General features: G+C 32.3%; 1 protein-coding gene across 1 annotated transcript; it reads left to right on the forward strand.

The window, feature by feature from the left end:
- The first annotated feature begins 5,686 nt into the window (after nucleotides 1-5,686).
- On the forward strand, nucleotides 5,687-8,618 carry LOC115980638 (peptidyl-prolyl cis-trans isomerase 1-like). The gene is made up of 3 exons (XM_031102868.1): nucleotides 5,687-6,120; nucleotides 7,394-7,441; nucleotides 8,588-8,618. The coding sequence occupies exons 1-3, from the start codon at nucleotides 5,687-5,689 to the stop codon at nucleotides 8,616-8,618; spliced, it is 513 nt and encodes a 170-aa protein (XP_030958728.1).
- The last annotated feature ends 3,693 nt before the right edge of the window (nucleotides 8,619-12,311 follow it).

A 12,311-nucleotide genomic window follows, 5' to 3' on the forward strand; every position in this document is an offset into this window, starting at 1 on the left:
CTCTAATAATTCTTTGGGTTAACAATGTTTTGGTTGTCAAGGGTATGGTCATGTGAAATCAAAATGTCCTACATTCTTGAGATCAAAGGGTAAAGCTATGGCTGTAACCCTTAGTGATGATGAAGTTTCTGATCATGAGTCTGGTAGTGATGAGGATGGAAATTTCATTGCTTTCACAGCTACTGCTGTAGTTGATGAAAGTGTTTTGGTTAAAGAGAACCCTTCTGATGGGGAACTTTCTGAGAGTGCTGATTTACAAGAAGCTTATAATAAACTTTGCTAAGTTGCTGCAAAGGATGCAATGAATGTTGATTTAGGTTTAAAGAAAATTGCTTCCCTTGAGCTTGATAAGAAAAATTTATTGTTGAAATTTTTTGATGCAAATGAATTGATTGATAGGGTGAAGACTGAAAATATGGTGTTACTTGATAAGATAAAGAACTTAGAACTAGAACTATCTATTGCTAGAGAACAAACTAATAGGTCTGTTAGTTCTAAACGTGATCACATGTTAAGTATTCAGAAGTCTCCCTTAGACAAAATTGGTTTAGGTTTTGCAGATAGCATCTCTGTGTTTGAAACTCATTCCATAAATTTTGTTTCTTCTTCTGAACCCTCCAAGAGTGAGATTGTCAAACCAGTTGAAGTCACACCACCTCCTAGAAAGATTAGGGTTGATTTTAAAGAGTCTAAGCCTAAGAATCCTACCCTCCCTAAGGATAAATTGCATGATAGACCTTTATGGGTTTGTCATTTTTGTGGAAAGACTGGGCATATTCACCCAAACTGTTTCAAGTTGCAAGCTGCTAAGCGAGAAAATAAGCCAAAAGTACATGTGCCTCAAGCATAAGATCCTATGGTACTTATTGGTGAATTGGTAAAAGTTTTAAACCTTTATACCAATCCTAGAGTTGTTCATCATTCTAATATTAATAATAACTCCAATGCAAGAGTTGCATCTAAAAAGTTTTGGATGCAAAAGGCTCAATCTAATTGAGTCTTTCTGACATAATTCTTGTGCTTCATCTCAATATTCTTTGTGAATATTCTTCTTTTGCTTTTTTTTTTTTTTTTTTTTTTTTTTTTTTTGCTTTTAGGATTTGCATTGCATAACATTCATGCATTTCATGATAGTTTTTTTTTTTCTTAAAAAAAAAAAAAAAAAAAAAAAAAAAAAGGAAGGAAGGAAGGAAGGAAGGAAAAATGTGTTTTGTATTATTTTTCTTGGACTTGTAATTAAGGTTGGCCATATTATCTTTACATAACATGCTTGTGTACCTTGTTTAGCTTGGATGAGCTTATTTTACTACACTTTACTAGTTTTAGCTATATAGTGCATGTTGTGTGGGAGTTGTTTATAGTTTTTGATCACTTGATCTTGATTTTGACGTCACATGCTTTTTATTGTTAAGACTTGAACTTAATGAGAAATGCATAAATAACCATCTCACCACTATTTACTAGCCAATCCTGAACACCTTAGTGCATATCATAAGATTTTGTACTCGAGAAAGTGTAGCACATGCACAAAAAGAAAATAAGGTGTAGCCTTGGATTAAAACTAGAATTGGTGTGTACATTATTGGGCTATAATAAATTCAAAATGAAATAAAATTGGTATGTATATTATCTGGCAAATCAAATACTTTCACATTGGAATAAAATTGGTGTGTACATTATGAGGCAAAACAAGAAACTTACATGATTGCTAGCTTGTTTTCAAGGAGATGTGAGAGTTATATGATGTAACTCTTTTGGTGATAGTCTCTTCTAAAATTATGTGATGAATTTTGTATAAATTGTGATTGATTACTATCTACATATCACCTCATATGTATCTCAAGCTATTGCTAGTTGCACACACTACACAAGTTATTATTTGCTTAACTTAGTACATGATATTGTGTGTGATTTTGTTGTGGCCATCCAAGATTATATGTTCCTTGATTTTAATGCAAAATATGTTTAATGTTTGAGTTTTGAGGACAAATTGATTGAAAAACTTGAACTTTTAATCTCATACTCATGCATTTCATTCATGAAACACTATGCTTTGAGGAGTTTTTGCATAAAATTTCTCTGTATTTCAAAATTTTCATTTTTCCATATTTTCGATCGATTGAATCTATTGCTTGACCGACCGAAAATGCGATAAAAACTTTGGTTTGAATCTGCCTGGCTCGATTGGTGCTTGATTGATGCTTGATTGATCGAAGCTAATTTTCGACTAATCGAAAATCGGTTAGTGAGTGTTTTAAAAATAAGTTTCTCACGTGTTCTTCATACTTTTCAAACTTTTTCAAACACTCCTCTCACTGTTTTTTCTCAACGGATCCAATCTAAATCATTTTTGTTGTTTTCTTCCTCAAATTTCTCAAGGGTTTTTGTCTTCAAGCTTGAGTAAGTCTCTTTTACCCTTTCTTTTTCATTTAAATCACATTTTTCATGCATATCATGCATTTTCATTGAAAATTTCGAACAAAGCATTTTTTTTTTTTATTTGAGATCATTTTAGTTGTTTTTAATCAAAATAAATCAATGGGTTTTTGTTCTTAGATGATATTAACATGATTCCCATGCATTAATTTGATTAATTTTGTGATTTGTGGAAAATTGAAATTTCTAGGTATTGAAACTTAGTGAAATTGAGGATTTTGTACAATTAGGTTAAAATTGTTGAAATTGACTTGTGTTATTGATTGATTATATCATTATATGATGCTTTCTAACTAATGTAATGATTAATTAATCAATTTGGTTTAATTTTTGGAATTGGGCTTTTCAAAATTTGGGGTTTTTGAAATAAAACTCTATGTTCAAGTCAATTGATGGTTTATAAAGTAAAATTGAACAAATTTCAATGCATTAGAGCATGCATCATATGTGCATTCATTTCATGCATCATATAGATTGTTATTTTCTATATTTTTTTGTGCTCTAACCCTCTCTAATGCAGTTTGCCCTTGGTTTTTTGTTTCCTTTCTTTGTTTTCTATTTCTGTCTTTCCTTTCCAACCCTTAGCATCATGGTTAGAAATACTAGAGCGAAGAAAACCACCACCCCCTCTACCCTGACTTTTGAGAGTGATAGGTTTAGAACTGAGAAAAATCAAGAAACCCATGAGAAGCTAAACATTTTTAGGTCAGTCTAGGCTGAGCGTAAGGTCATATTAGATGAGTTAGATCCAGAGATACATATGAACTTTGAGCGTAGGGGCTAGTTGCCACTCTTAGACGTCAAGCATTCTCCTCCGGCTGCTTTGATTAAAGAGTTCTATTCGAACCTCTATGTCCATTCCAATGATTCCAACATTGTATGTGAGGAGTTGGATAAGGGGTGAAGAGTATGTCATTACTCCAACAATAGTGGCCTCTGCTCTTGGTGTACCTTTGGTACAGCAGCCTGTGTACCCATAGACTGAGACCCCTCCTCTTGATGAGACTATGTCTTTCATCACTAGTACTACCATCAGTTGGGGTACTGATCCTCGTGTCACTTCCCATGAGCTTACTGAGCTCAATTATTTGTTTTCTCCTATTTCTTGTCATTCTATTTGGCCTATCTCTCATCTTCATACTATTCCCATTGATAGATATGCATTTTTGTATGCTCTAGTTACCGATGCTCCTATGAGTTTTCCTACTCTTTTCATTCGATCTCTTGTTGAGGTTCAAAGGAGTAGTGCAAAATCTCATGGTCTTTTCTTTCCTGTTTTTATTCATAGGATTCTTTTAGATTTAGGTTTAGAGGATTTTCTTACATCTGAGCCTATACATATCATAGCTCCTATAGGTGCTACCTTTCTTTAGCAAAGAGCAGCTCAGTTGAAAGCTAGCTCTAAACACCCTAGAGTTGAGTCTTCTACAAGTTTATCTAGGCCTCCTACATCTGGTGACCCCACTGCTGAGGAGTTTGTAGACCCTACAGCTGTTGTTGAGCCTCCTGCTTCTTCATCAAGCGATTCTCCAATACGAAGTATGCTGGACATTGTCATGACCATTTAGGCAGTGCATGGTCTGCTTCTTTTGGATGTGCTCACTGAGCTTCAGGCTTTACAAGCAAATTTGGTGAGTACTAGAGGATCTACTCCGCAGCCTCCAACTTTTGATGATGAGTCATGATTGCCCTTTGGCAATTCGTCACAAAAAGGGGGAGTACATATGCATGTTGATAGGAGGAGTTTTTGTTGATGGGGGGAGTTTTTGTTTTGGAGCTAGATTGTATCTAGGAGCTTGATGTACGTTGTTTTGGCTTTTGATGTATTTCGTTGTATTTATCATTTATGGGTTGTATATGTTAGAAGGAGACACTATGTTTTTTATTTCTTTTATTGTTTCTTGTTTCACATATGATACATTGGTTATTGATTTATATTATGAGGTTATTCATGGTATATGTCTTATTTTATGTTATGTGAAATCAAGAATTTATTTTGGTTTACTTGTATTTTCCACACATGTGTTTATGTGTTTGTTGAGTGTTTCAAGAATTTACAGGTTAATTCAGTCGTGGCTACTCTCTACACTGGCAATTGACAGATTGTAGTTAGGTGAATTGTATTTGGGCATTTTAAATTTGAATGGCTGTTTGTAACTTTGAGCATTTCATTTTTGTGATGTGTTTTATCACGGATTGCCAAAGGGGGAGTTTGTTAGGTTCTAAGACTTTAGGAACTAAATGTATTGGAATTTCAATTTGTAATGTGTTGGCAAACCATGATCAAAACATTGAGTCTTGGATTAGGCTTGCTCAAAGTGTGTTTATTTGTAAAATTGGAATCAAGTGATTGCAGGATTTATTTTTCTGCAAAATTTCCAATTCAGCCCAAGTCCGTTTGATGTGTAAGCTTTTATGTTTTACTCCAAGTATAAAAAGAAAAACCCTAGCCACGTTTTAGATGTCTTTGATATGCTGTGTGTTGAATCTCTTATGAGATCTAAAGGTGTTTACCTTCATACACACTCAGGGTTATCAAGATCAAGATTCACGTCAAGAATTTGGTGATCGCTTCAGTTGCTGCATAAAGAATTTAAAGAAGGTCTGAAACCTTTGAGTGGAGTCTCAAAGTCATAAGTGGGAGTACTTGTGGTTGCAGTGGATCAAGGAAAGAAGTAGTCTATGGGCTCAGAGCTGTCACGTGGTTGCGGTAGTAAGTTTCTACTTGAGGTAGCAATAGGATGATAGTGGTCTAAGTCTTATTGTACAAACTTCAATTCTTTCATAATGGATCTGTTTTACCTTGAGGATAGCTAGGTTAAATCCTCCCAGATTTTTTATCGGTTTGGTTTTCTTGGGTTATCATATCGTGTATTCTTTATATTTCTACATTACTTACATGATATGATTTGAATGTGTTAACCTAGATCTAAATAATTTATTTAAGTAATCACTTGGCTAAATAACTAGGATAAACAACTTGTGTTTTAAGCAGAGGTGTCAAATGGGTAGGTTTGTGGTGGGCATAATTGGGTTGGGTATATAAAAATCATTTACCCATTAAAACCCATTTCACTAATTGCTTCTAACCTAAATCCAACCCAACCCAATTATTATGGGTAAACCCCAACCCACCTAATTATTATTTCATGAAGAAAAAAGAAATCGCTTCTAACCCAAATCCATCTCTCTCACTTCAAAACCCTAAATTTTTTATTTTAAAAAAAAAAAGCTTCGAATCTCTACTCCAATGGCTACCAACCCTAAGGTCTTCTTCAACATGACCATCGGTGGCCAACATGTTGGTCGTATCATCATAGAGCTCTATGCCGACATGGTTCCCCACACCGCCGAGAACTTCCGAGCTCTCTGGACCAGCGAGAAGCGCGCCGGCCGCTCCGGCAGGCCACTCCACTACAAGGGCTCATCATTCCACTGCGTGATCACTAGGTTTATGTGCCAGGGAGGTGACTTCACCACAAGAAACGGCACTGGAGGTGAGTCGATCTATGGCGCCAAGTTTGCTGACGAGAACTTCCTGAAGAAGCACACCAGCCCTAGAGTCCTCTCCATGGCCAATGCTAGTCCCGAAACCAACAGATCTCAATTCTTCATCAGCACCGCCAAGACCAGGTGGCTCAACGGAAAGCACATCTTGTTCAGCCAGATCATCGAGGACATGGACCCTGAAACATCTGAGGGCTGGGTTTCTTTTTTCTTTTTCTTTTTCTTTTTTTTTTTTTTTTTACGGGAAGGGCTGGGTTGAATTTGGGTATATTGTTTTTGGGTTAAATGGAGTTCAATAGTTTTTTAGTTAAAACCCAATAATCACTTGGTCTAATTGGGTTGATGCCCATTTAAACCAACTAATAATTGGGTGGGTTTGGGCAGGCAAATGAGATTGGGCTTACTTTGCCACCCCTAGTTTTAAGGGATTTAAAAACGTACAGAACAGATTAAAAATAAAAATTATTTTACTATTCAGTTTATTTTTGCTACTATCAATGGGCACCACTACACTTTTTGGTACTATTCATGGGCCCCATTATACTATTTCAACTAACTTTTAACTTTATCTACAGTACTTTCTACAATAAGTTTTCAGTTTCTGCAAAATAAGCGGTCTCCAAACACATCCTAAGTAAAATTTTGTAGTCAAACTTTGTCCTTTCAGAATTCGGATTAAGAAAGAAAATTTAGCCCCGAAACAGTTTTAATGTCATTTTCTATTCAAACGTGTGTTTTGGTCCACAAAGTAAATGACATGAAATGGGAGAAAGAGGCTCCGAGATTTTCGCAATTACCAAGTCTACTACAAATAATAATAACTATAAATAGCTTCATGAATAAATATATATGCTATAATTGATTGGTTAATTAACATTAACATCGATCGAAATAGTTTTATAATGGAAGTGGATCACGGATTTCAGACCCATCCAACACGTTTTCAATTTAAAGGCACACAACATATTCTTGTTTTAACTCTCATTTAGCTTTTTCTTTTTTTTTTGATGAATAACTCTCATGTAGGTGATGTATCATGCCTGGAAGAATTGCATAAGTTATAATTGATTGATTAATTAATATTTATTATATATTTTTCTTTTGGTAGATGGAGATATTTTTTTGAAAAGATGGAGATAGATTAAAATGGAAATGGATACACTTTTTTCAATTCTAGGCCCACATCATTCAGCTTATTTTTTACTACTATTTATGGGCCCCACTACACTTTTTGGTTCTATTCATTGACACTACTGTACTATTTTAACTAACTTTTACATTTATCTACAATACTTTCTGCAATAAGTTTTTAGTTTATGCAAAATAAACGGTCTCCAAACATACCCTAAGTAAGTTTTTGTAGTCAAACTTTGTCCTTTCAAAATTCATATTAAGAAAGAAAATTTAGCCTTGAAACAGTTTTAGTGTCATTTTCTTTTCAAACGTGTGTTTTGGTCCACAAAGTAAATGAAATGAAATGGGAGAAAGAGGCTCCAAGGTTTTCGCAATTACCAAGTCTACTACAAATAATAATAACTATAAATAGCTTCATGAATAAATATATATGCTATAATTGATTGGTTAATTAACATTAACATTGATCGAAATAGTTTTATAATGGAAGTGGATCACTGATTTCAAACCCATCCAACACGTTTTCAATTTCAAGGCACACAAGATATTCTTCTTTTAACTCTCACGTAGCTTTTTCTTTTCTTTGATGAATAACTCTCATGTAGGTGATGTATCATGCCTAGAAGAATTGCATAAGTTATAATTGATTGATTAATTAATATTTAATATATAATTTTCTTTTGGTAGATGGTGATATTTTTTTGAAAAGATGGAGATAGATTAAAATGGAAATGGATACACATTTTTCAATTCTAGGCCCACATCATTTATGTATTTTTGTTTGTCATATTAGTCTTGCTAATATGTTTCAATTCTAGGCCCACATCATTTTTATAATTGATTGATTAATTAATATTTAATATATATTTTTCTTTTGGTAGATGGAGATATTTTTTTGAAAAGATGGAGATAGATTAAAATGGAAATGGATACACTTTTTTCAATTCTAAGCCCACATCATTCAGCTTATTTTTGCTATTATTTATGGGTCCCATTGCACTTTTTGGTACTATTTATGGGCATCACTGTACTATTTCAACTAACTTTTACCTTTATCTATAGTACTTTCAGCAATAAATTTTCAGTTTCAACAAAATAAGCAGTATCCAAACACATCCTAAGTAAGATTTTGTAGTCAAACTTTGTCCTTTCAGAATTCAGATTAAGAAAGAAAATTTAGCCCCGAAACAGTTTTAATGTCATTTTCTATTCAAACGTGTGTTTTGGTCAGCAAAGTAAATGACATGAAATGGGAGAAAGAGGCTCCAAGGTTTTCGCAATTACCAAGTCTACTACAAATAATAATAACTATAAATAGCTTCATGAATAAATATATATGCTATAATTGATTGGTTAATTAACATTAACATCGATCAAAATAGTTTTATAATGGAAGTGGATCACTGATTTCAGACCCATCCAATACGTTTTCAATTTAAAGGCACACAACATATTCTTGTTTTAACTCTCATTTAGCTTTTTCTTTTTTTGATGAATAACTCTCATGTAGGTGCTGTATCATGCCTGGAAAAATTGCATAAGTTATAATTGATTGATTAATTAATATTTAATATATATTTTTCTTTTGGTAGATGGAGATATTTTTTGAAAAGATGGAGATAGATTAAAATGGAAATGGATACACATTTTTCAATTCTAGACCCACATCATTCAGCTTATTTTTACTACTATTTATGGGTCCCACTGCACTTTTTGGTTCTATTCATTGGCACCACTGTACTATTTTAACTAACTTTTACATTTATCTACAGTACTTTCTGCAATAAGTTTTTAGTTTATGCAAAAAAAGCGGTCTCCAAACATACGCTAAGTAAGATTTTGTAGTCAAACTTTGTCCTTTCAAAATTCATATGAAGAAAGAAAATTTAGCCTTGAAACAGTTTTAATGTCATTTTCTTTTCAAACGTGTGTTTTGGTCCGCAAAGTAAATGACATGAAATGGGAGAAAGAGACTCCAAGGTTTTGGCAATTACCAAGTCTACTACAAATAATAATAACTATAAATAGCGTCATGAATAAATATATATGCTATAATTGATTGGTTAATTAACATTAACATTGATCGAAATAGTTTTATAATGGAAGTGGATCACTGATTTCAAACCCATCCAACACGTTTTCAATTTTAAGGCACACAAGATATTCTTCTTTTAACTCTCATGTAGCTTTTTCTTTTCTTTGATGAATAACTCTCATGTAGGTGATGTATCATGCCTGGAAGAATTGCATAAGTTATAATTGATTGATTAATTAATATTTAATATATATTTTTCTTTTGGTAGATGGTGCTATTTTTTTCAAAAGATGGAGATAGATTAATATGGAAATGGATACACATTTTTCAATTCTAGGCCCACATCATTTTTGTATTTTTGTTTGTCATATTAGTCTTGCTAATATGTTTCAATTCTAGGCCCACTTTATTTTTATAATTGATTGATTAATTAATATTTAATATATATTTTTCTTTTGGTAGATGGGGACATTTTTTTGAAAAGATGGAGATAGATTAAAATGGAAATGGATACACTTTTTTCAATTCTAAGCCCACATCATTTAGCTTATTTTTGCTATTATTTATGGGTTTCACTGCACTTTTTGGTACTATTTATGGGCATCACTGTACTATTTCAACTAACTTTTACCTTTATCTACATTACTTTCAGCAATAAATTTTCAGTTTCAGCAAAATAAGCGGTATCCAAACACATCCTAAGTAAGATTTTATAGTCAAACTTTGTCCTTTCAGAATTCAGATTAAGAAAGAAAATTTAGCCCCGAGACGGTTTTAATGTCATTTTCTATTCAAACATGTGTTTTGGTCCGCAAAGTAAATGACATGAAATGGGAGAAAGAGGCTCCAAGGTTTTCGCAATTACCAAGTCTACTACAAATAATAATAACTATAAATAGCTTCATGAATAAATATATATGCTATAATTGATTGGTTAATTAACATTAACATCGATTAAAATAGTTTTATAATGGAAGTGGACCACTGATTTCAGACCCATCCAACACGTTTTCAATTAAAAGGCACACAACATATTCTTGTTTTAACTCTCATTTAGCTTTTTCTTTTTTTTCATGAATAACTCTCATGTAGGTGATGCATCATGTCTGGAAGAATTGCATAAGTCATAATTGATTGATTAATTAATATTTAATATATATTTTTCTTTTGGTAGATGGAGATATTTTTTTGAAAAGATGGAGATAGATTAAAATGGAAATGGATACACTTTTTTCAATTCTAGGCTCACATCATTCAGCTTATTTTTACTACTATTTATTGGCCCTACTGCACTTTTTGGTTCTATTCATCGGCACCACTGTACTATTTTAACTAACTTTTACATTTATCTACAATACTTTCTGCAATAAGTTTTTAGTTTATGCAAAATAAGCGGTCTCCAAACATACCCTAAGTAAGTTTTTGTAGTCAAACTTTGTCCTTTCAAAATTCATATTAAGAAAGAAAATTTAGCCTTGAAACAGTTTTAATGTCATTTTCTTTTCAAACGTGTGTTTTGGTCCGCAAAGTAAATGAAATGAAATGGGAGAAAGAGACTCCAAGGTTTTCGCAATTACCAAGTCTACTACAAATAATAATAACTATAAATAGCTTCATGAATAAATATATATGCTATAATTGATTGGTTAATTAACATTAACATTGATCGAAATAGTTTTATAATGGAAGTGGATCACTGATTTCAAACCCATCCAACACGTTTTCAATTTCAAGGCACACAAGATATTCTTCTTTTAACTCTCACGTAGCTTTTTATTTTCTTTGATGAATAACTCTTATGTAGGTGATGTATCATGCCTGGAAGAATTGCATAAGTTATAATTGATTGATTAATTAATATTTAATATATAATTTTCTTTTGGTAGATGGTGATATTTTTTTGAAAAGATGGAGATAGATTAAAATGGAAATGGATACACATTTTTCAATTCTAGGCCCACATCATTTATGTATTTTTGTTTGTCATATTAGTCTTGCTAATATGTTTCAATTCTAGGCCCACATCATTTTTATAATTGATTGATTAATTAATATTTAATATATATTTTTCTTTTGGTAGATGGAGATATTTTTTTGAAAAGATGGAGATAGATTAAAATGGAAATGGATACACTTTTTTCAATTCTAAGCCCACTTCATTCAGCTTATTTTTGCTACTATTTATGAGTCTCACTGCACTTTTTGGTACTATTCATGGGCATCACTGTACTATTTCAACTAACTTTTACCTTTATCTACAGTACTTTCAGCAATAAATTTTCAGTTTCAGCAAAATAAGCAGTATCCAAACACATCCTAAGTAAGATTTTGTAGTCAAACTTTGTCCTTTCAAAATTCAGATTAAGAAAGAAAATTTAGCCCTGAAACAGTTTTAATGTCATTTTCTCTTCAAACGTGTGTTTTGGTCAGCAAAGTAAATGACATGAAATGGGAGAAAGAGGCTCCAAGGTTTTCGCAATTACCAAGTCTACTACAAATAATAATAACTATAAATAGCTTCATGGATAAATATATATGCCATAATTGATTGGTTAATTAACATTAACATCGATCGAAATAGTTTTATAATGGAAGTGGATCACTAATTTCAAACCCATCCAACACGTTTTCAATTTAAAGGCACACAAGCCAAAGGCCTTGTAGCTAAATTGGCACATTCCCATATAGAAAGTGCTTAGAAGTTTAGGGGAGAAAATGTTCAAACTGCGGGGTTAGTAGCATGTTGTAATTATCTCTAAAAATAAAAAATAAAAAAGACACAAGATATTCTTGTTTTAACTCTCATGTAGCTTTTTCTTTTTCTTTTTTTGATGAATAACTCTCATGTAGGTGATGTGTCGTGCCTGGAAGAATTGCATAAGTTACGATTGATTGATTAATTAATATTTAATATTTTTTTTTCTTTTGGTAGATGGAGATTTTTTTTTTTTGAAAAGATGGAGATAGATTAAAATGGAAATGGATACACTTTTTTCAATTCTAGGCCCACATCATTTATGTTTTTTCGTTTGTCATATTAGTCTTGCTAATATATTTCAATTCTAGGCCCACATCATTTTTATAATTGATTGATTAATTAATATTTAATATATTTTTTTCTTTTGGTAGATGGAGATATTTTTTTGAAAAGATGGAGATAGATTAAAATGGAAATGGATACACTTTTTTCAATTCTAGG

The sequence above is a fragment of the Quercus lobata genome, chromosome 3 (assembly GCF_001633185.2).
Source record: "Quercus lobata isolate SW786 chromosome 3, ValleyOak3.0 Primary Assembly, whole genome shotgun sequence".
Classification (NCBI taxonomy): domain Eukaryota; kingdom Viridiplantae; phylum Streptophyta; class Magnoliopsida; order Fagales; family Fagaceae; genus Quercus; species Quercus lobata.

Coding starts and splice junctions, on each gene's coding strand:
- LOC115980638 (XM_031102868.1), top strand. CDS start 5,687: ATGGCTACCAACCCTAAGGTCTTCTTCAACATGACCATCGGTGGCCAA. Junction 6,121..7,393: donor CAGATCATCGAGGACATGGA/CCCTGAAACATC, acceptor TCAAACGTGTGT/TTTGGTCCACAAAGTAAATG. Junction 7,442..8,587: donor TGGGAGAAAGAGGCTCCAAG/GTTTTCGCAATT, acceptor ACTCTCATGTAG/GTGCTGTATCATGCCTGGAA.